This window comes from Leptodactylus fuscus, chromosome 5, assembly GCF_031893055.1.
Source record: "Leptodactylus fuscus isolate aLepFus1 chromosome 5, aLepFus1.hap2, whole genome shotgun sequence".
In the NCBI taxonomy this organism is placed as follows: domain Eukaryota; kingdom Metazoa; phylum Chordata; class Amphibia; order Anura; family Leptodactylidae; genus Leptodactylus; species Leptodactylus fuscus.
The window spans coordinates 106,541,905-106,561,694 of record NC_134269.1 but is presented as its reverse complement, the minus strand read 5'-3'; the positions used below and the strand labels follow the sequence as shown (position 1 = coordinate 106,561,694).

The following is a 19,790-nucleotide window of genomic DNA, read 5'->3' as shown; positions in this document are numbered from 1 at the left end:
GCTGTAAGCGTTCTCTGACAGCCATTGCAAGACCTGTTCCTGGTTCTCGGGCCTACTAAGGTTTGTACCCTGCAGTTTAGTTAATGTGGCAAGCAACCCTGGCACTGTGGAGTGGCGCAATGCTTGCTGCCCCACAGGAGTAGGCACGGGACGCCCTGTGGCTTCACTGCTACCTTGCTCCCCAGAACCATTCCCCCGACCTCGCCCACGGCCTCGTCCACGTCCCTTTCCGGAGCCTTGCGCATTTTGAATTCCCAGTTAGAAATTGGCACTATATACCAGTAGCAAAAATTGTGGGTGCACGTAACCCCAATATATTCTTTGAATTCCCAGTCAGACAATGGCACTATATACCAGTAGTAAAAATTGTGGGTGCACGTAACCCCAATATATTCTTTGAATTCCCAGTCAGACAATGGCACTGTATACCAGTAGTAAAAATTGTGGGTGCATGTAACCCCAATATATTCTTTGAATTCCCAGTCAGACAATGGCACTATATACCAGTAGCAAGAAATGAGGGTATTTATAACCCCAATATATTCTTTGAATTCCCAGTCAGACAATGGCACTGTATACCAGTAGTAAAAATTGTGGGTGCACGTAACCCCAATATATTCTTTGAATTACCAGTCAGAAACTGGCACTATATACCAGTAGCAAGAAATGAGGGTATTTATAACCCCAATATATTCTTTGAATTCCCAGTCAGACAATGGCACTATATACCAGTAGTAAAAATTGTGGGTGCACGTAACCCCAATATATTCTTTGAATTTCCAGTCAGACAATGGCACTGTATACCAGTAGTAAAAATTGTGGGTGCACGTAACCCCAATATATTCTTTGAATTCCCAGTCAGACAATGGCACTATATACCAGTAGCAAGAAATGAGGGTATTTATAACCCCAATATATTCTTTGAATTCCCAGTCAGACAATGGCACTGTATACCAGTAGTAAAAATTGTGGGTGCACGTAACCCCAATATATTCTTTGAATTACCAGTCAGAAACTGGCACTATATGGCAGTAGCAAGAAATGAGGGTATTTATAACCCCAATATATTCTTTGAATTCCCAGTCAGACAATGGCACTGTATACCAGTAGTAAAAATTGTGGGTGCACGTAACCCCAATATATTCTTTGAATTCCCAGTCAGAAACTGGCACTATATGGCAGTAGCAAGAAATGAGGGTATTTGTAACCCCAATATATTCTTTGAATTCCCAGTCAGAAACTGGCACTGTATACCAGTAGTAAAAATTGTGGGTGCACGTAACCCCAATATATTCTTTGAATTCCCAGTCAGACAATGGCACTATATACCAGTAGCAAAAATTGTGGGTGTATATAGCCCCAATTCTATTGCTAGGGGACTTGCAGGGTATTTCTGAGGTGAAGGTGGGGGGGCACACCGTTGGAACGGTGATTTGGGGTGTATATATGGGGTATACGGGAATACACTGTCAGTGTGTTCCATTCAGGATCCTGGGAAAGCTGGGTTGCGGCGATTGAGCCCGTCAGTGCCACGTTACACTGACAAGCTTCTCCCTGGAATTGAAGTTATATGTAAGCCCAATATATTCTTTGAATTCCCAGTGAGACAATGGCACTATATGGCAGTAGCAAAAATAGTGGGTGTATATAGCCCCAATTCTATTGCTAGGGGACTTGCAGGGTATTTCTGGGGTGAAGGTGGGGGGGCACACCGTTGGAACGGGTATCGGGGGTATATATCGGGTATACGGGAATACACTGACAGTGTATTCCATTCAGGATCCTGGGAAAGCTGGGTTGCGGCGATTGAGCCCGTCAGTGCCACGTTACACTGACAAGCTTCTCCCTGGAATTTAGCTCTTACAAGAGCTGTTGGTTGTCTTCTCCTTCCTATCCTAGCCTGTCCCTGCCTACCCAGAATCTAAGCCCTAGCTAGCTGGACGGAAACCTCCGTCCCCGGTGAATTGCAAGCTCAGAATGACGCGAACCTGGGCGGCGCTGTTCTTTTAAATTAGAGGTCACATGTTTTCGGCAGCCAATGGGTTTTGCCTACTTTTCTCAACGTCACCGGTGTCGTAGTTCCTGTCCCACCTACCCTGCGCTGTTATTGGAGCAAAAAAGGCGCCAGGGAAGGTGGGAAGGGAATCGAGTAATGGCGCACTTTACCACGCGGTGTTCGATTCGATTCGAACATGCCGAACAGCCTAATATCCGATCGAACATGAGTTCGATAGAACACTGTTCGCTCATCTCTAATCTTTACAGTTAAGGTGCCCGTAGACCTTTAAAAGCTATAGGCCAAATGCTCATTCATTCTACAGCTAAACTTTCCACCTCCATACATGCACACTCGGTTCTGCTGAGTATGCATTTTCAACAGGGATAGGGGAGTGAGCTGGTGCGACTTATCTCCCTCAAGAACAATAGGATTGGGTGACAAAATTGTCTGAAATATTCTATCATATCTAATCAACCGATTTGGTCAACATTCATGTACATGGGGGTCTTTCGAGTAGTCAATCTTTAAAATACCTTACCACAATAAGCCATAGTGGCAGCTATATAATCAGCAAATAAATGGTACAGGGGATCAAGAAATCCCAGGTTCAAGTCTCCATGTGAAAAATAGTAAAAAAAAATAAATAGGAAAGTAAAATGTTTTTAAACAGTCTAAATATAAAAATATACAAAAAGATAGAAAAAAAAACTCTTAATGCCCAAACTACCCTGTGCTCTTAAGGGGTTAAGATAATGCTATGTATATATCTCATTATTAGTGATACTGAGAGTTATCATTTAATATAAAAGTGATATTAAATTGATCCAGGGAAATTATCTGCTTGCTGTATGGTTGCTGTATGGTTCAGGGAGGAGCTGGTCCCCAATTGACCAGAGGGCTTGTTTTGCCCCTTCTCTGGAAAACACCAGGCCAGCACTAAGTTCTGTTAACTGGTTGAATGTACTATCTAAAGTTTCACAATGCTGGAGTGTTATCTAGAGCGGTTTGTATTATATGGTAGATCCAGAGTTAATCTTGGATAGAGAAGATTTCAGGAATGTACTAGATTGCAGAAATTCTCATTAAACTCCACTATCAACTTTCAGAGCTTAGAACTGCCACAATATTTTATTACTTCTGAGTATAAAAAAATTGCTGGATCATATTTAGGTCTCTTATACCCAAACATGTGTAGTGTACAGCTCAGTAAGCGGATGACACACTGATTGATATCTTGGTATTGTGCTTTTCACTGTCCCATACATTACAAATACTGATGGATATAGGACCTGCTCCATAATTTGCAGCTCTTCACTATGGCCCCCTTTGGGACCCCATGGATCTGGAGCCTGACGGCTCAAATCCTGTCAGGCCCGGCACCTCAATAATGGAAATGGGTCCAATAACATGTACTGCAGGGCCCCTCTCCAATATATGCTTGCCTAGGGGAGGTTTGGAAAAAAAAAAAAACATTCATACTCCGGTGATCTGGTATTATCTTCTGGCCATTTCTTGGGACTCAGCATTTACACGGGGCATGCTGGTGTCATAACGTTATCATGTGCCAAGTGACTGTTGAGGCCCAATCATATGTCTCAGTGGTGATGTCCGGAGCAACGTGAGGATTTCCAGGAGAGTTTAGGCAAGATGAATATACCTGTTTGTTATTTTGCTTTCACCTCCCCTGGGCTTTCACCTCCCCTGGGCCTCTGATTATTATAATATGGGGTCTGAGTTTAATAATAGAACTGGAATGAATGGGCATACCTCACAAATATTCGTCAAAATGAATTTTGAGGCACTCAGATAAAGCAGGTGGAGGCTCAGGGGAGTATATTATACTGTGAGGTCACTGTAAAGAGCATTATACTGAGAGGGGGGCATATTATATTGTGTGGGCCCACTGTGGAGCATTATAACAGGAGGGTGCTCTGAGGAGCATATTATATTGTGTGGGGCCACTTTGTGGGGGGGGCACTTCGGAGAATTATACTAGTGGGGCCACTGTGGTGCTTTTATATCAGGCAGTGTGGGGGAGCCTATTATACTGTGATACTTATCTTCTGCACTGTGGGAAGCCTATACTATATTCTGTGAGGCCATTGTGTAGCTTTATTTTGGGGGGCACTGTGGTGAGAATATTATACTGTGTGGGGGACACTGTGGAGCATTATACTGTGGTGGGGTGAACTCTTGGGAGTATTTCACTGGGAGGGCATTGCAGGGAACCTTTTTTCAATGTGGGGCACATTACATTGTGTATGGCTGCTGAGAAACATATTATATACCGTGTGGGGCCACTAAGGGGTATTATACAGTGTGGGGGCTCTGGGTAGCATTTTATACTGTGGGTGGGGGGTCTCAGGGGATCATTTTTATACTGTGGAGGGCCACTGTGGAGTATTATATTGTGTATGTGTGTGTAGGGGGGATATTGTGTAATTGTGATAACTAAAAAAAAATAAAAAAATTTATATGCTCAGAAATAATGTCAATAAATGTGTTATTTAAATAAATGTTTAATGCTAAGAAAGAATAATGTAAATGTTTAAATACATTTGTTTTGTTTATTAACTTTAGGTTGCATCGCGGTCCCCAAGACAAGCCCCATATGCATCAAGGAGGGTAAGTGTCACTGAACTTCTTTTATTCATTTACAAATAGGACCGCATGTATGGCAAAATTCACATTAGACTACATTCACATGACAGTGAAAACACAGCAGAATTACTTTCACTGTCAGTGAATGGGGGCTATTCTCATTGCCATGGACCATCAAAATATAGGTCATGTCCTATTTTCTGCTGTTTTCACGGATCCCTCCATACTGGCTGTGAAAAATGGATGTTTTATAAATGGATTTGTTTTTAATGGATGGTAGTGGATTTATATAATTCAATTCTTTTTATTTGTTTATTTACTTCAAATGTATTTTTTTTTATTTAGTAGAATAATTTATAAGGTTCATAAAAATGTTTTATGGAGAAACAGAAACTAAGGCTAATCCCCACATTGTGGAAACACAGCTTTTCTTGTTGTAGATTTTGCTGGAGTGGCTAAAATAGAAATGGGAAAAATATAGGAAGCCCTTAGGCCTCGTTCCCATGGAGTAACGCGCCGCGCATTCAGACACGTATACACGTGTCAGAGCGTGAGCGCTCCAAACAGATCCCATTCACTGCAATGTGTGTCGGCTCACGCGCGTTACACATTGAAATCATTGGGTTAAAAAGCCTCTCGCGCGTATCACATTGAAACCAATAGGGAAAAAAGCAGCCCATTAATTTCAATGGGGAGCGCACGTATGCCGGCTCCCATTGAAATGAATGGGATCTGCTTTGTATGCGCTGATTCTGAACGTGTTTTACGTTCAGAATCAGCTCAGCGTATACTCAGTGTGAATGCACCCTAAGGGTAAATTCACACAGGGATTTTTGGTCAGGATTTTGAGGCTGTATCCGCCTCAAAATCCTGACCAAAAAGACGGCTTCCATTGAAATCAATAGGAGCCGTTCAGGTCTTTTTTTCCGGGAGCTGGTTTGTTTCGGCTCCCGTAAAAAGAAGCTAGATGCTCATTCTTTAGGCCGTTTTGCCTCGCGATTCAGCCTGAAGACACACCCTCCTCCGGACTAGGCCCATTCATTGTTATAATTCCAGCATTTAGGCCAAATTGCAGGGTCAGTGATTAACCTACAGCCTATTATATATAATAATACTTATATACTACAATAATTACTATTATTATAATACTTGTTAAATATTTCATTTCCAGGAAATCAGACCCTTAGTGACTGACTTTACTGTGAAATCCACCATTATATCACGCTATGCCTTCACTGCTGTGTCCTGCACCATGGTGAATAGAGCGGTAGAGGCCAAAGAAGTTGTATTCCTGATGCAGATACCAGCCGCAGCCTTTGTCTCCAACTTTACCATGTAAGAAACTATTACAATGTACACAGACAACAAGGAGCTAAAGGAGTTTTTAAGTCTAATAATTAGAGTTGAGCGAGTACTGTTCGGATCAGCCGATCCAAACAGCACGCACGCATTGAAATCAGTGCACGCAGCTGGCACGCGGCAGGTTAAGCGGCCGGCTGCCGTCAAACCGGAAGCACCAGGTGCTTCCATTCATTTCAATGCGTGCGTGCTGTTCGGATCGGCTGATCCGAACAGTACTTGCTCAACTCTACTAATAATTGATAAGCTATCCTGGCTGGTCAGCTCTTTGAAGAGGTTGCAGTATTTGGTTGAGCACTGGAGTCTCATCAATATTGGTATCGCAGCTCAGCCCATTTATGTAAAAGGGACTGAGCTATGATCAAGCCATGTGACCAATGAACGTGACTTTACATGGCCTGTGAAACCTTGCTTCAAACAGCTGATCTGCAGAGCACCCTACGCTCTTCAAAATCTTGGTCATGAATTAGATTCTTTTAGGTTAAAGCCCCACGTAGAGGGTTAAAGCATAAAAACGCTCTACCAGCAGCACATTGAGGTTTTTCCTGCAGCATTTTTGATTCTATAGGGAAACCACCGACATTTCTGTAGGTATATTTAACATGCTGCAGTTTCCAAAACCGTGACAGTTTGGAAGTGTGGATGGGATTTGCTAGAACTCGCAGGAACTGTAAGGGTAAGGTCCCCATGTGGTGTCCCAGAGAAAAAGCGCTGTGGGGGAAAAACGCGGTGGTAACCGTAGGTGTAATTGACATGCTGTGACTTCTGATTGTAAAAGCCACGTGGGGCCTCGGTCTTACCCGCGATTTTTCCTGCAGCGTTTCTGTCGCAGGCAAACTGAGGCTTTTACACCATGTGGGGCCCTGGCCTTAATAATACTGGTATAATATAGTGGAGGGAATTATAACATTTGGACAACTTCTCCACCATTCCCATACATTAGTTTTTATATATTCCCTAAATGCTATTCTATACAATCCATTAGTATGTAATAAATTACTTAAATTTGACTATATTAAAATATTTGATGACTTGTTTATATAAAGATGTTAATGTGTAAAAGCTGAAACCTAAAAATATAGCATTTATAAATTATATTTTCCAATGGAGTGTACATACTAGGCAGCTGTGATCTAAAATCTCCTTTAGGCTAAGGCCCCACAGGCCATAAATGCAGTGATAAAGCGCTACGGGAAGAACCGCTGCGTGATCGCATTGCGGTTCTTTCCACAGCGCTTTAAAGAGAAAGTTCACAGAGTTTTCCTCTGCGGACTTTCTCTTAACATTATATCTACGGTAAAGTCACCGGCGTTTCCGTAGATATAATTGACATGCTGCGATTTGCAAAGCCGCAATGGCTTTGCAAATCGCAGCGTGTCCGCACTGAGTTTTTTTCCACAAAGTGTGCATGGGATTCGCATGAATCCCATCCCCTTTGCTTGCACTGTAAAACACCGCGATTTTTCCCGCAGCATCTCTGCTGGCCTTAGGTTGAGGACCCACGTTGCGGAAACGCAGTTTTAAACTTTTGCTCAAAAAAAATGCTGCAAAATCTAAAACAAAAAAAGCTGCATTTCCGCAATGTGGGGCCATAGTGAGATGCAGGCAAAAAACACTACGGAAAAGACTGCATTTTTTGCCATAACCCCATTCAATTTGCAAGTAATGTACAACATGGCGTATTTTGCTGTGGTGTTTCCACTGCGGCCAAAATGCCACGTTTTTGCAGCGTGGGGCCCTGGCCTTAGGATAAAGCCCCACATTGTGGAAACGCAGAATGGTTATTTTGCAGATTTTGCTGTGGTTTTTTGAGCCAAAGTCAGAAGTGGATTTGACAGAAGGGACACGTCTAAGGCTTCCATTCTTTTTCAAGCCATTCCTGACTTTGTTTCAAAAATCTGCATGTGGTTTACTTACATTAAATATGAAGACTTATGCGAGGATCACACTTGTAACTGGGTTTCCTTTCTTCGACTCCACTTAAAAAGCGTTTATCCATGGAAACCTGCTGATCCCATAGAAGATAATGGGGTCTGCTGGGTTTCTGCCCTTTTTCCGCCCGAAAAATGTGAAGAGAAAAGTCCTGCAATTAAGCGGATTTGGGGACGGAAACCCTGAATGGAATTTAGACGCAGATGTGAACGTAGCCTTACAATGCGGTGCCAGCACTGTGCCAGTCCCTGCTACCAGAGTCTTGATTTACACCGTCAATCATTTATTGCTAGTTAGTTGTTATCGACTATGTGATTATGTGGGCAAAGTTGCAAAACCATGTGCCCATTTACAGGAGAACAAGGGGAATCCATAAATAATAAATGTAGGCGATGACAGTGGCGGCACAGACTGACATGCAGCTGAGGCTGCCTTCTATGGTTTCCCCTAACCACATACACCTGTCTTGCATCATTTGCTTGGAACTGCGTTAAATTATGTATCTTGTATGACACTAATATTGACCTATACCGCAGGATTATTGGAGGCAGGACTTATCAAAGCGCAGTCACATGGCGGAAAAAAATTGGAGAAAACAATATACCGGATTATGATAAAATTATTGGCGATAGAGGGTAAGCTGGCACTTATGTAATAATGAAATGCGCTCTGTATATTTTACTGACATAATGCCTTATGAGTTTCTTTTATTTTAGTAGCTGCCATGTATATTGCAGATATTCCAAGATATTCCAGTATTCTCAAAGCAGGTGTCTAGGTTTCATGCATGAATATGTACATTTATCAATATTTCAATGAGGCTACAAAAGCAATGGAGCTCTATATATGGTTAAATGTTTTTGGTAATTTAACTTCAGTTGGTTACAAACTCTTGGCTTTAAGGCTGAATTCACATATACAGTTTTTGTTGCATTTTTTGAGCCAAAGTCAGAAGTGGATCCAAAAGAAAAGAAATCTAAAGTAAAGATTCCTTTTACACGTGTAAAAAATGGCATTGAAGTCAATGGGAGTCTGATTTTTACACGTGTATTTTTCACACGTGTATTTTGCCATAATCAGCTCGCGTTTACTCCGTGTGAACGGCCCCTAAGAGTTGATTTGGTTGAAAACCCAGTTGAAAGACATGGTAGGGAATGAGAAAATAGAAAATATTACAAACTTGTATACAGTAATATCTACAGTTTACCATCCGGTGACAAAGTTTTAAAATCATTGCTGCTATTTAAATTATGCTGAATATTTTTCTCCTGATGTTACAGGGAGAATGGAATGGAGACATTTAATGCAACTGCCATAATTCCGGGGAAAAATAAAGCAGTTTTTCTGCTGAAGTATGAGGAGCTTCTGCAAAGACGTTTGGGAGTGTATGAGCATGCAGTCAGTGTCCGTCCCATGCAGTTAGTAGGTAACCTCATGGTGGAGACCACTATTTGGGAAACCTCTGGCATTACCTTCCTAGAGGTGCTTCCTCTTCAGAACAACAAGCAGAAGAGTAAAAACATGAGTAAGTTCTGTTTCTGTAGATACAAACAAAAGAAATATTGCCCTTTAAAACACCCTTTTACAGTGTGTGAGAAGTCAAATATATTATAATCACTATGACTGAATACTTCAAATATCTAAATAAAGACACAATAGTCTAGACCAGGGGTAGGGAACGTACGGCTCTCCAGCTGTTGCAAAACTACAACTCCCAGCATGCATACTGGCTCTGTTGTTCTGGGAACTCCCATAGAAGTGAATGGAGCATGATGGGAGTTGTAGTTTCACAGCAGCTGGAGAGCCAAAGGTTCCCTACCCCTGGTCTAGACCATATGGTCTGGCACAATGGCGTACACCAGAGCTAGACTGGTTGTCTGGCAATTTGGGCAAATGTCACATGGGCCAGTGTCACCCGTGGGCTCCTTCCCTATTTCCCCTTTAGCTATTGTCCTGCTGTAGCTCTGATTCCTCCTGGACTTATTGAGCACTTTCCTGCCCCTATAACATAGTTTTCAGTGACCAGGGCTCAGTAGTGGAAGGAATTATTGGTGGATGAAAGGCCTTTCAACAATCGCCAGGTAACTGTTAGGCATCCGACTGATCTTCAGGGCTTCCCTTACCTGGGAACCCTCTATACATTCTTCTGCTCCTTCACTGACAAGGTCACCTTTCCAATGAGTTTATTCTTCATTTGTGTTGAAAACTGAACCAGTGTACTTTTATTATGATTCAACCTTACAATACTGAAAAATAGCCATTTTTCAGGAACGTTAGTAAGCCCTTCCCTCTTCACTATGGTCATTCTGGGCCACTTGTTTTATATATTCCTGGCCCATTTACCTGGCAAACTATTTAACCATTAACATTTTCCCATAGACATACCCCTGCCTTCCATATCAACACCTTTCTAGACTGGATGGTGCCATTGAGCATGTAGCTGCTGCCAGTATTTGCAGACCATGCCTCCCTAGGCACCAAGTTTGACCACACCACAATAAAGGCACATACATTCAATTTTTACCAAATATCATCATGATTCAATCTTCTTCATAACCCTAACGGATCCTGAGATATAGGGCTCTTAAGTGTCCCCCACCCCCAGCCTCAGGAGGAGGAGGAGGGGCAGGCCTACTGCTTGGCACCCATGGCCACCTGGCATAAACAATCTGACCTGTATATACAGACGGACAGAACTGTCAGCCTCGGGAACGGAGGCCAATCTATCCAAAATAAACTCAGAAGATTTTAGATGGGAAAAAGGTTTAAATTTGTTACAATTCAAAACATAAAATGAACACCATTGATATATTCTAGAATGCAAAATGTATTGTAATATAATTTCCCCCCACCATATACATATAGCACATGTGAGTTACCAAATAATTTGCTGATATGTATAATTGGCATACAAGCCATTATGGCAGGAAATATTACACTAAACTAGTCATGCCATGGACATAAATGTGTTTATCTGGAACATTAAACAATAGCTCATTTCCTCCTTACACACCTTCCTGATTTTCCAGGGAAAATGATATGATTAACACCTGGATGGGAAGAAGAGCCATTAAATGACTTATGTCACTATGGCAATGGTGAACAAAACTCTCAAAAAACAATGGTGCGAAAACAATTTCATGAACTATTGCAATAGTTATGACCGTAATACAGTTTGTATACTGAAGATATCACATACATTGATATATAAATAAAGGAATTTTTACGCACACTGACATTTACACTAATTTCAATATAGCATTGTAATACCATAGCAAACAATGGAAGAAAGAAGTTAAATCCCTTCTATCAGAACAGTAGTGTAACTAGGAATGGCGGGGCCTCATGGCGAACTTTTGACATTGGGCCCCACGACCGACACCGACGCCGAAGACCTCGACCTCGAAGACCTCGACCGACCCCCTCCTATGCATTCCTGCGCGTTGTATTATGCCCCATAGTGGCCCCTGCACACAGTATTACGTCCCTTAGTGGCCCCTGCACACAGTATTATCCCCCATAGTGGCCCCTGCAAACAGTATTATCCCCAACAGTGGCCCCTGCACACAGTATTATGTCCCTTAGTGGCCCCTGCACCCAGTATTATGTGCCACTGTGGATACCCATAAACAATTATTATACTCTGGGGTCTTTTCAGACCCCAGAGTATAATAATCGGAGACCCGGGGGAATAAAAACATAAACAAACTACTGTTTCTTACCTGTCCCTGACTCCTACGCTGTCTTCTCCGCTGCCGTCCCTCATCAATGACTTTGGACGTCACATGACCTGGGATACAGGCCGGGTTCATGTGACGTCACAGACGTCAGTCAACTAGGGAGGCCTGGCAGGATCGTGGAGAGGTAAGTAGCAGTGTTTTTTACGTTCCCTTACCTCTCCCGGTCCGCCAATCATTATACTCGGGGGTCCAAAAAGACCCCCGAGTATAATGATAGCAGCGGTAGCCCCCAATATCCCGGACCCTGTGGCAGCTGCCTCTGCTGCTATGGCGGTAGTTACGCCACTGTATCAGAACAAAATTAAGCTTTTATGGTCATCGAGAATGAACTAAACTTGTTTTGCACTGTAACTTTGTTATTCATAATGCAAGAGCTGATTAGGCCTTATTCACATGGAGAGGCAGTTCCCATACAGTATAATGGAGAGGAAAATCGGTTCGAGAAAGAAAACAGCCTGGAAGGCAAGGGTGGTATTCTGGGAAGGTTTCACTAGATTTGAATGAAGGAATGAACTATATCATACAGTGGGAATATTAGATAGCATTGTAGACAGAATATTATAAACCTCATCTGTAGACAGAGTACACATCATTTTATTTTTGTTTCTCATCTTTGAGCTAAAAATTCCGGATGTCTGTAGCACAGCTAGGGTCTCTTATTCTGGCTTCTTATGCCTCCATGTCTTTGTATTTGCAGCTGGCATCAAAGTCAGAATAAATAAATACATTATAACTGAAATAATCACATGCGCCTTCTCATCGGAATGATGTCAGGTTATTTTTCTTGTATCTTGTTTGTTTTATTGCATTTGGCATCATATAAAAGATGTCTGCATTGGAAAATGAATTATCCCACAACAATAACAGAATTGTGCTTTTCCAGTGCACTGGAACAAACAGGCATACGTCTTTCATGCAAGGCCAATAATAGATATTTATTCATGGCAGTAGATATTTCAGTATTGGATTGAAGTAATACACTTCCTCTGCACTTATCAAGGGAAAGTTATGTTACACATAAAAAGACTCCGTACTATAAACCTTGCACAATGACTACTTGTTTGGCTTCCTTATCAGTCTAAACAGCGGAAAGGAGCTGGAGTCAGGAAATGCAGATATTTCAAGGTGTCAATTGTGAAGGTTGACTAAAAAAAGGTTCTAAAAATAAATACAAGTGATCATCTTCAGAATTTTAGCTACAGTTACATAAAAAGGCGTTTTCTGTGTCTGCTGCCAGTGCTCTGGCAAATAAGTAACAAGGGGGAGTTTAACCCCTGCCTTATATAAGACTACGTATTAGATTTCAGCTCCTAAATCTGAAGCAAGATCAGTCCATCAGCCAGTGGCATTACTAAAGTGTTGTAGGTCCGGTGCAAACTTTTGTTGGGGGCCTCCAACCCCGTCCCTACAGCAAATTCTTGATAGTGATAGTTACGGATGCTGCAACTGTATCTCAGATACTTGAAAGGGATACGGCTTTAGTACCCACAACTGCAGTTATCAAGAATATGGTGAGTAAGCAGCACAACACCCAGCATGGAAAGATTATTGGGAGCTGTGTGCTATAGGAAATAAAAATAATAATAATTATAATAATACATTTTATTTATATAGTGCCAACATATTCCACAGCACTGTACAATTTGTAGGGTTCAAATATAGACATAAAGATACATTACAAAGAAATAGTCATTTCACACAATGGGACTGAGGGCCCTGTTCGCAAGAGCTTACAATCTATGAGGTAGAGGGGGTGACACAAGAGGTAGCAGGGGTGGCATCGAACGTAGCATTGCTTATACAGTGGTCAGACAATTTTGTAATAGAGGTTACTGTCATTCCACAAACATAAAACTGTATGAGCCGTCACCAGACATATCCTTTAACATGTGGCTGGAGCTTGGACATATAAAGTTAGCCTAAAAAGGCATCATATCATGTGGGGTAATGTGGGAGCTGGAACAGAGAAGGGTTAATTTTAGGGATTTTAATTACAGTATGGAAGGGTTTACATTAGACATTGTGATAGGCCTGTTTGAAAAGATGTGTCTGTAGTTTGAGCTTTTAAGCTTTAGAGATTGAAAGTTAATCTGATTGTCCGGGATAGAGCATTCCAGAGAAGTGGTGCAACTCGGGAGAAGTCTTGTATACGAGCGTGGGAAGTTCTGATATTAGAGGATGTAAGTGTTAGGTCATAGAGTGAACGGAGAGCACAGATTGGGCAGTAGACAGAAACAGCTGATCTACAACAGTCTAAGAGATGTAAGAGAACGGCAGGGGTCCAACACCCGTGGCCCCTGCTGATCAACTGTGTGAAGGTACTGTGGTGCTTATGCATGTGCCGTGACTCCTTCACTCATTACTTTGCATAGTATCTGTTTTACAAACACTACGCAATGTTATTACAGCCTGTAATAATAGTGCATGGCTGCTATAAAACAGATGGCGTTTGATGTGAATAGTGAAGGGGCCCCACACAGTATAATATGTTCCACAGTGCCCCCCCACACACACACACACAGTATAATATGCTCCCAAGAACCCTCCTAGAGCTGCTTCAGGTTAACCACGCAAAATGCTACAAATATTTGTGAGGATTGGCCCTTTACTTCGGCTATTATTAGGGGTGTCCTCAGACCCCAGAGTATAATAAGTAGAGGTCTAAGGGAAGTCATTAAAACTAACAAACACTTATACTCTCCTTTCCTGGGCATTTCAATTCGTCTGGCCTTCTTCAGCATTTTTTTCGGTGCTCTTCTAAGGTGGAGGACTTCAGTGGCCACGTGGGGCACGCTGACATCATTATGTTGGGGCACCCAAAGTGTCCTCTGAGGCCCAATCACATGATGTCTGGGGCGCGTCAGCTCAGTCACAGGTTGGAAGAGCCCAGAGAGGAGGCTGAGGACAGTCAGAAGCCCAGGAGAGGTGAATATAAGTATTTCTTATTCTTAGTCACCTCTCCTGGGCTGGCATCTATTAGAAAGGGGTTGGTGGCATGTTGGGCCCCTTTTCCTTAACAATATGAATAGGTTTTCTGCTATCATGGTTGTCTGGGGTCCCGGCCATCTCCAGCTGGCCACAAGCCCTGTACTCCTCTGGATGTGGTCACAGGGGGCATGACTGCGATCTTTACAGCACTACCATCAGCCATGATCCCTACAGGTTTATCCACAGATTGCTGAGTGAAGCTGTCTTATCATGTACACATTTTTGCTTGCAGTTTTTGAAGCCGAAACCATGTGTTATTTTATTTATTTCCTCAGGTTTATTTAATGCTGTACCTTAGGGTTCTGGGCTTATTCTGACTCCCTGGTTGCGTGATCGGTACCAGCAGCCATCCCCTGGGACGCTCTGCCTCCTCACTTGTCTTCCATTTACAGATGTAAAGAAGCTGTAAAACTTGGCACATTCACTACACGGGGCCCTGGCCTTAAGGCATTGCTTCACATATTAGGTGGCCTGATGTTTTAGAATGGCAGAAGTTATTCAGTATTTAGCTACTTGTCTGTCAAAATCAGTTTCAAAGACATGTAACATTTAACTTATTGACGTAAACTGCTAATTACACTTGGCATACTAACAGTAATATTGTTGGGGTAGATCAACATGCTTTTTACCACAATGTGGTTTGATTTTTTTTTTTCTAACTTTGAGAACTGGCTGGGGTTATAGCATTAATAAACAAAAGCTTGCAACTCTCCAAGACCATAAAAAAAACGCTTATATGACAATAAAAAATAAGTGTCTACAAGATATTTACCAGATGTTTATGAAATTCTCAAACTGGTTTCTTATCCAACAGATGCAACAGCTCCTCCTCCTTCAACAGTTATCAATCAGACTGAAAACTTTGCAAGAATCACTTTTAAGCCCAATGTTTTCCAGCAAGCAAAGATGATTCAAAATGGCATTCTGGGTGATTTTGTTGTTCGCTATGATGTCAGAAGAGAGCTCAGTGTTGGAGACATTCAGGTATGTAAAAGAAAAAACAACTTATCTACTCTAGTATACAGCACAAGTCCTTAAAAAAGTGTCCAATGTGAACTCTCAACCCAATCAGTATTAGATCGTTGTATGGCATATTGACCATGTATATTGTAGTGAGAACAATGATGTCTGTGTAGCCTGTAGTTTGGATCCATTAAAATTTGAGAGGGTCTTTTAATCATCTACAAAACTCAAGTTTAAGCGCAAGTCCTGCCAAAAACATGTCATTGATAAATTCTCCTGAAATGCTTTGTATAAACCCAAACCAAATGGATCCTGGATATAGTGGTTAATGAAGGGCCCATGATGTAGCGCTGGTTTACTGTTTATGTTCAGATTCTGATGTTTTGATCTAAAGAGTCAGCAATAAAAAGATGTGATCAAACAATAAATGCGTGTGATGTCATATTACTAGGATTATACTGAGTAGTTTAGTCCTTTAACACAAATTACCTTTTTTTTTACTTCTTTTTTTGTCTAGGTTTTAAATGGATACTTTGTGCATTACTTCGCACCCACAGACCTGCCTCCATTACCAAAGAATGTAGTTTTTGTGATTGATACAAGTGCTTCTATGGTAGGAACTAAAATTAGACAGGTAAGTCTAAGCCAATATAATTCTGAATATCCCAGGATCAAAATACATTGTTGTAGGAAGATGAATAGTAGCAATGGTTCTAGTCCTGTACTGTCAGAGGGGGCGTTCCTTTCCGCCCAGTGATGATGCTGAGCTGTGAAGAACGCCCCTTAGTACTAGTCTATGGATGAGTGCAGTCAGAGGGGGCGTTCTTCACAGCTTAGCATCACCACAGAGCGGTAAGGAACGCCCCCTCTGACATTACAGGGCTATAGACGAATACTATTAGGGAGGGCATTCCTCACTGCACTGAATGCCCTTCTGACAGTGGGCAGAGGTTGCTGCCTTTATAACGGCATGGATATCTCCAGTGCTGGGGCACATAATGGGAAAGCTGACAGTATATAAAACCACATGTGCCTGTGGACATGAAAGGTTCTCTTTAATGACTTGCAAGCGCTGCAGGTTTTTTGTTATTTGGTAGACAAATTTGTGTCAGTAAGCCTAGCGGAAAAGTGATGAAGAATTACCTTTAAAAAAAAATTATAATAAAAATGATCTCTTTATGGTAACAGAATGGCACACCAACATTCTGTTGGAATGGGAAGAATGGTTGGTTCGTTTTCATTTCATTATGCCAACAATAAGGCAGTGGCTAGTTGCACTGGCAACTATGAAATTTGAAGAAAAATATGTTACTGTCAGCGTACCTGCCATTTGAAAAGTGAAGTTTTAATGAATTGACTTTATAAAAATGGACAGCGTGGTAAATTATATGTTACAACAGAGAAATAGGAGGAACATATAGATCCCTGACTCAGCATTTGTGGTTCACTGCTTTCAAAAATGTCTTTATTCTCAGGAAGTACGACAGATAGGTGCCTATTTGCATTAAATATATTTGTAATTTAGGTTTTATTTCAATAAGTCAAAGGTGGAAGAATTGTCTTAGCTACCAAAGGTGCAAAAATATATGTATTCTGCTCTCTGAATTAATCTAATGTAACCTTGAAAGCTTGTCTATCTCCAGCAACATGATTGGAAAGAATACTGTGGACTACGTATCACAACATCCTATGGGGGCAGAGACCTCTTGTAAAAGGATGCTGAGAACTGAATTTTGTAATGGAAAAGTTTAAAATGTTACGAAAACTGAGCACACCAGAATGTGGAATATGTACAGCTGCTCAGTCATGTTAGGGTGGCCACACACATTATACAGCTGTTATTCAAGTGCTAGAACCTATGTCACTTCTTGTTACAGCAAAGAAATGGAGACTTATTCTAGTAAGTCTATGCTCTGCTAGACCCTGCTGTCTAGGTATCTTTACGCGTGGGAAGGAGTGAGATGAAGCTGTGCTAGTTGGAGAACTTTGGCAGAATTAAAGATTGTAGTAAACATTATACTACTCTAATCTAGTAGGTGAAATATATCTTTGTGTGCTAAAAAAAACTTAACATTTTTGTAGCCATCATACATTCAGTAATTTCCTGCCTTGTGCTATTAATCCAGAACTTTAGCAATTTACAGAAAAAAAAATCCAGTTTTCTGTTCATGCAGAGGCCTCCAGAGCAGGATAAGAAACCCTGGCCTTGACCCTCAGAAAGCATTCCTCGGTAGTTCAGGGTAGCTGGCAGAGGACTGGAGCTCTGTAATAACACAAATGGCTGCTTTCCAATGGGAACTGCTCCGAGCTGTGCCAAAGAAACTCCATGGCTGCTGCTGTGCAAACAGTAATGCTAATTTCAACATAAGCAATTCCCAGAGCAACTACAGTCACGTAGTGAAATGACACACAAAGATGCTGTTAGGTTGCACTGAGGCGTAAAAGTTACCAGGAGTCATGAGAAGGAGAGAGTATTGTTCTCCTGAACATATCTACAGTTTACCTGGAATTCCCTTGCTATGTTCATTCTTGTCTTGACCTGTAGTCTATTACATGCTACCCTAGGAATGTGCATAAACAACAAACTATTTACGTAGGCTGAACTATATTATTAATACGTCTTTATGGAGCTAATATACTTACATATGTGTTTGGATATGTACGTATTGTGATGGTATGAACCTAGAGGGCACTGTAGAGTGACCAAAAACAGGGTTAAAAAGGACCCTGACCACACCCATAGGTGAGAAAGGGGCTCAACTCTAGAGGGAGTGCACACAGAGCAGGAGCAGATGGACTGGACCAGTTGGAGACAGACAGGAGGTCTGTACCAAGAGGACTGGATTCCAGAAAGGACTTTGAGCTAGACTGGTGAGAAGAAACCACAGAAAAGTATCTTGCCCTCAGTAGATTAGACAGGGTTCAAGAAGTGAGGTAGTGCCCTGTGTGGGCTAGGCTGTTTGTTATTGTTGTTCCTGTATAAGCGGAATAAAGCCACTAATTTTAGATTGCATCACCTGATCTGCTGTTTATTTGGCACCCAGCGCCACCAACACCTCTGTAAATCCAGGAGCACCGCTTACCTTTGATGCTAAATTACCCCCAATTGTCACAGTATGTATGTGTGTGTTTAGATAGATAGATAGATAGATATGTTAATTATATGGCTCTGCAGGTTCATCTTCAACGATTATAAGATGTGGCCTTTAACATGTGTGTAACATTTTTAAAGTGTACCAAACCTTACAACAAACTTGGCTGTGATCGCGCCTCTGATGTCATTTGGGATGTGCTGACATCATAACATATAAATGCCAGAACCATGATGCCGACATGTCCCACATGACTGCTGAGATCCAATCACAGCAGATTATAACATCATTCAGGAGGCTGGAAGAGCCCTGAAGACGGAAGGCCCCACAATGGACACCGGTGTGGTGCCAAGGAGACGTAAGTAAGCAGTTGCTATGTTTACTCACTTTCCCTGGGCCTTCACTGATTATACTCTGGGGTCTGAAGAGACCCCAGAGTATAGTAATAGCAGTTCCCGTTCAGATACGTTCAGTCCAAACTAAACTACTGGGTGAACTTTGTAAATATTCACAAGATGACTGTCAAGAGGTTCACCCAACAAATACCTCCAGTAGACTTCTGGATTATAATGGGGGCAAATGGGTGGTTACGTGCTGATAGGCTCCCTTGCAGCCTTGGGATCCAGGACACAACTCTTTTTGCCCTTATTTATAATCTGCTTCTGGCAACCTAAAAAGTGCTACAGACGTAAGAAATGTGTAATATCAGCAGAACTTACAATGCAAGTGTTTAACTGAAAGAAGGGCCCATAACATCATTCCCTCTGGTGGGCGCAAGGATCCCCAGTGAAAAGATGCACCAAATATGTATTGGGCTCAATGAGATGACCTCCTTATGAATTGCAGAATGGCTTTCTAATTACCAAGGAGTAGTAAGGACATAAAATTCTTACTGCATGTGCTGTTACTTATGGCAAATAAAAGATATTACAAACTATTTCAACCATCTAAGGGCAGTGTGATATCATGAAATATTTCACAGACAGCAGAAACACATATTTCTCATAGACTCCAATCCAGCATGTGCTACAGATAAGCTATATAGTATTAAATACCAATGTGCTGATGAGACACCCACTGAAGCATGACATTGTCCACTCACAATGACCTTTATTA

At 41.7% G+C, this 19,790-nt stretch overlaps 1 protein-coding gene across 1 annotated transcript in view; it reads left to right on the top strand.

The window, feature by feature from the left end:
- Nucleotides 1–19,790, top strand: part of ITIH5 (inter-alpha-trypsin inhibitor heavy chain 5) — a 64,794-nt gene that overhangs the window by 13,208 nt on the left and 31,796 nt on the right. Inside the window, exons 2-7 of the mRNA XM_075273932.1 lie at nucleotides 4,580–4,624; nucleotides 5,772–5,935; nucleotides 8,428–8,526; nucleotides 9,172–9,416; nucleotides 15,434–15,603; nucleotides 16,100–16,216. Of these exons, the coding sequence (XP_075130033.1) occupies nucleotides 4,580–4,624; nucleotides 5,772–5,935; nucleotides 8,428–8,526; nucleotides 9,172–9,416; nucleotides 15,434–15,603; nucleotides 16,100–16,216 (840 nt within the window). The remainder of the gene's footprint in view (nucleotides 1–4,579; nucleotides 4,625–5,771; nucleotides 5,936–8,427; nucleotides 8,527–9,171; nucleotides 9,417–15,433; nucleotides 15,604–16,099; nucleotides 16,217–19,790) is intronic.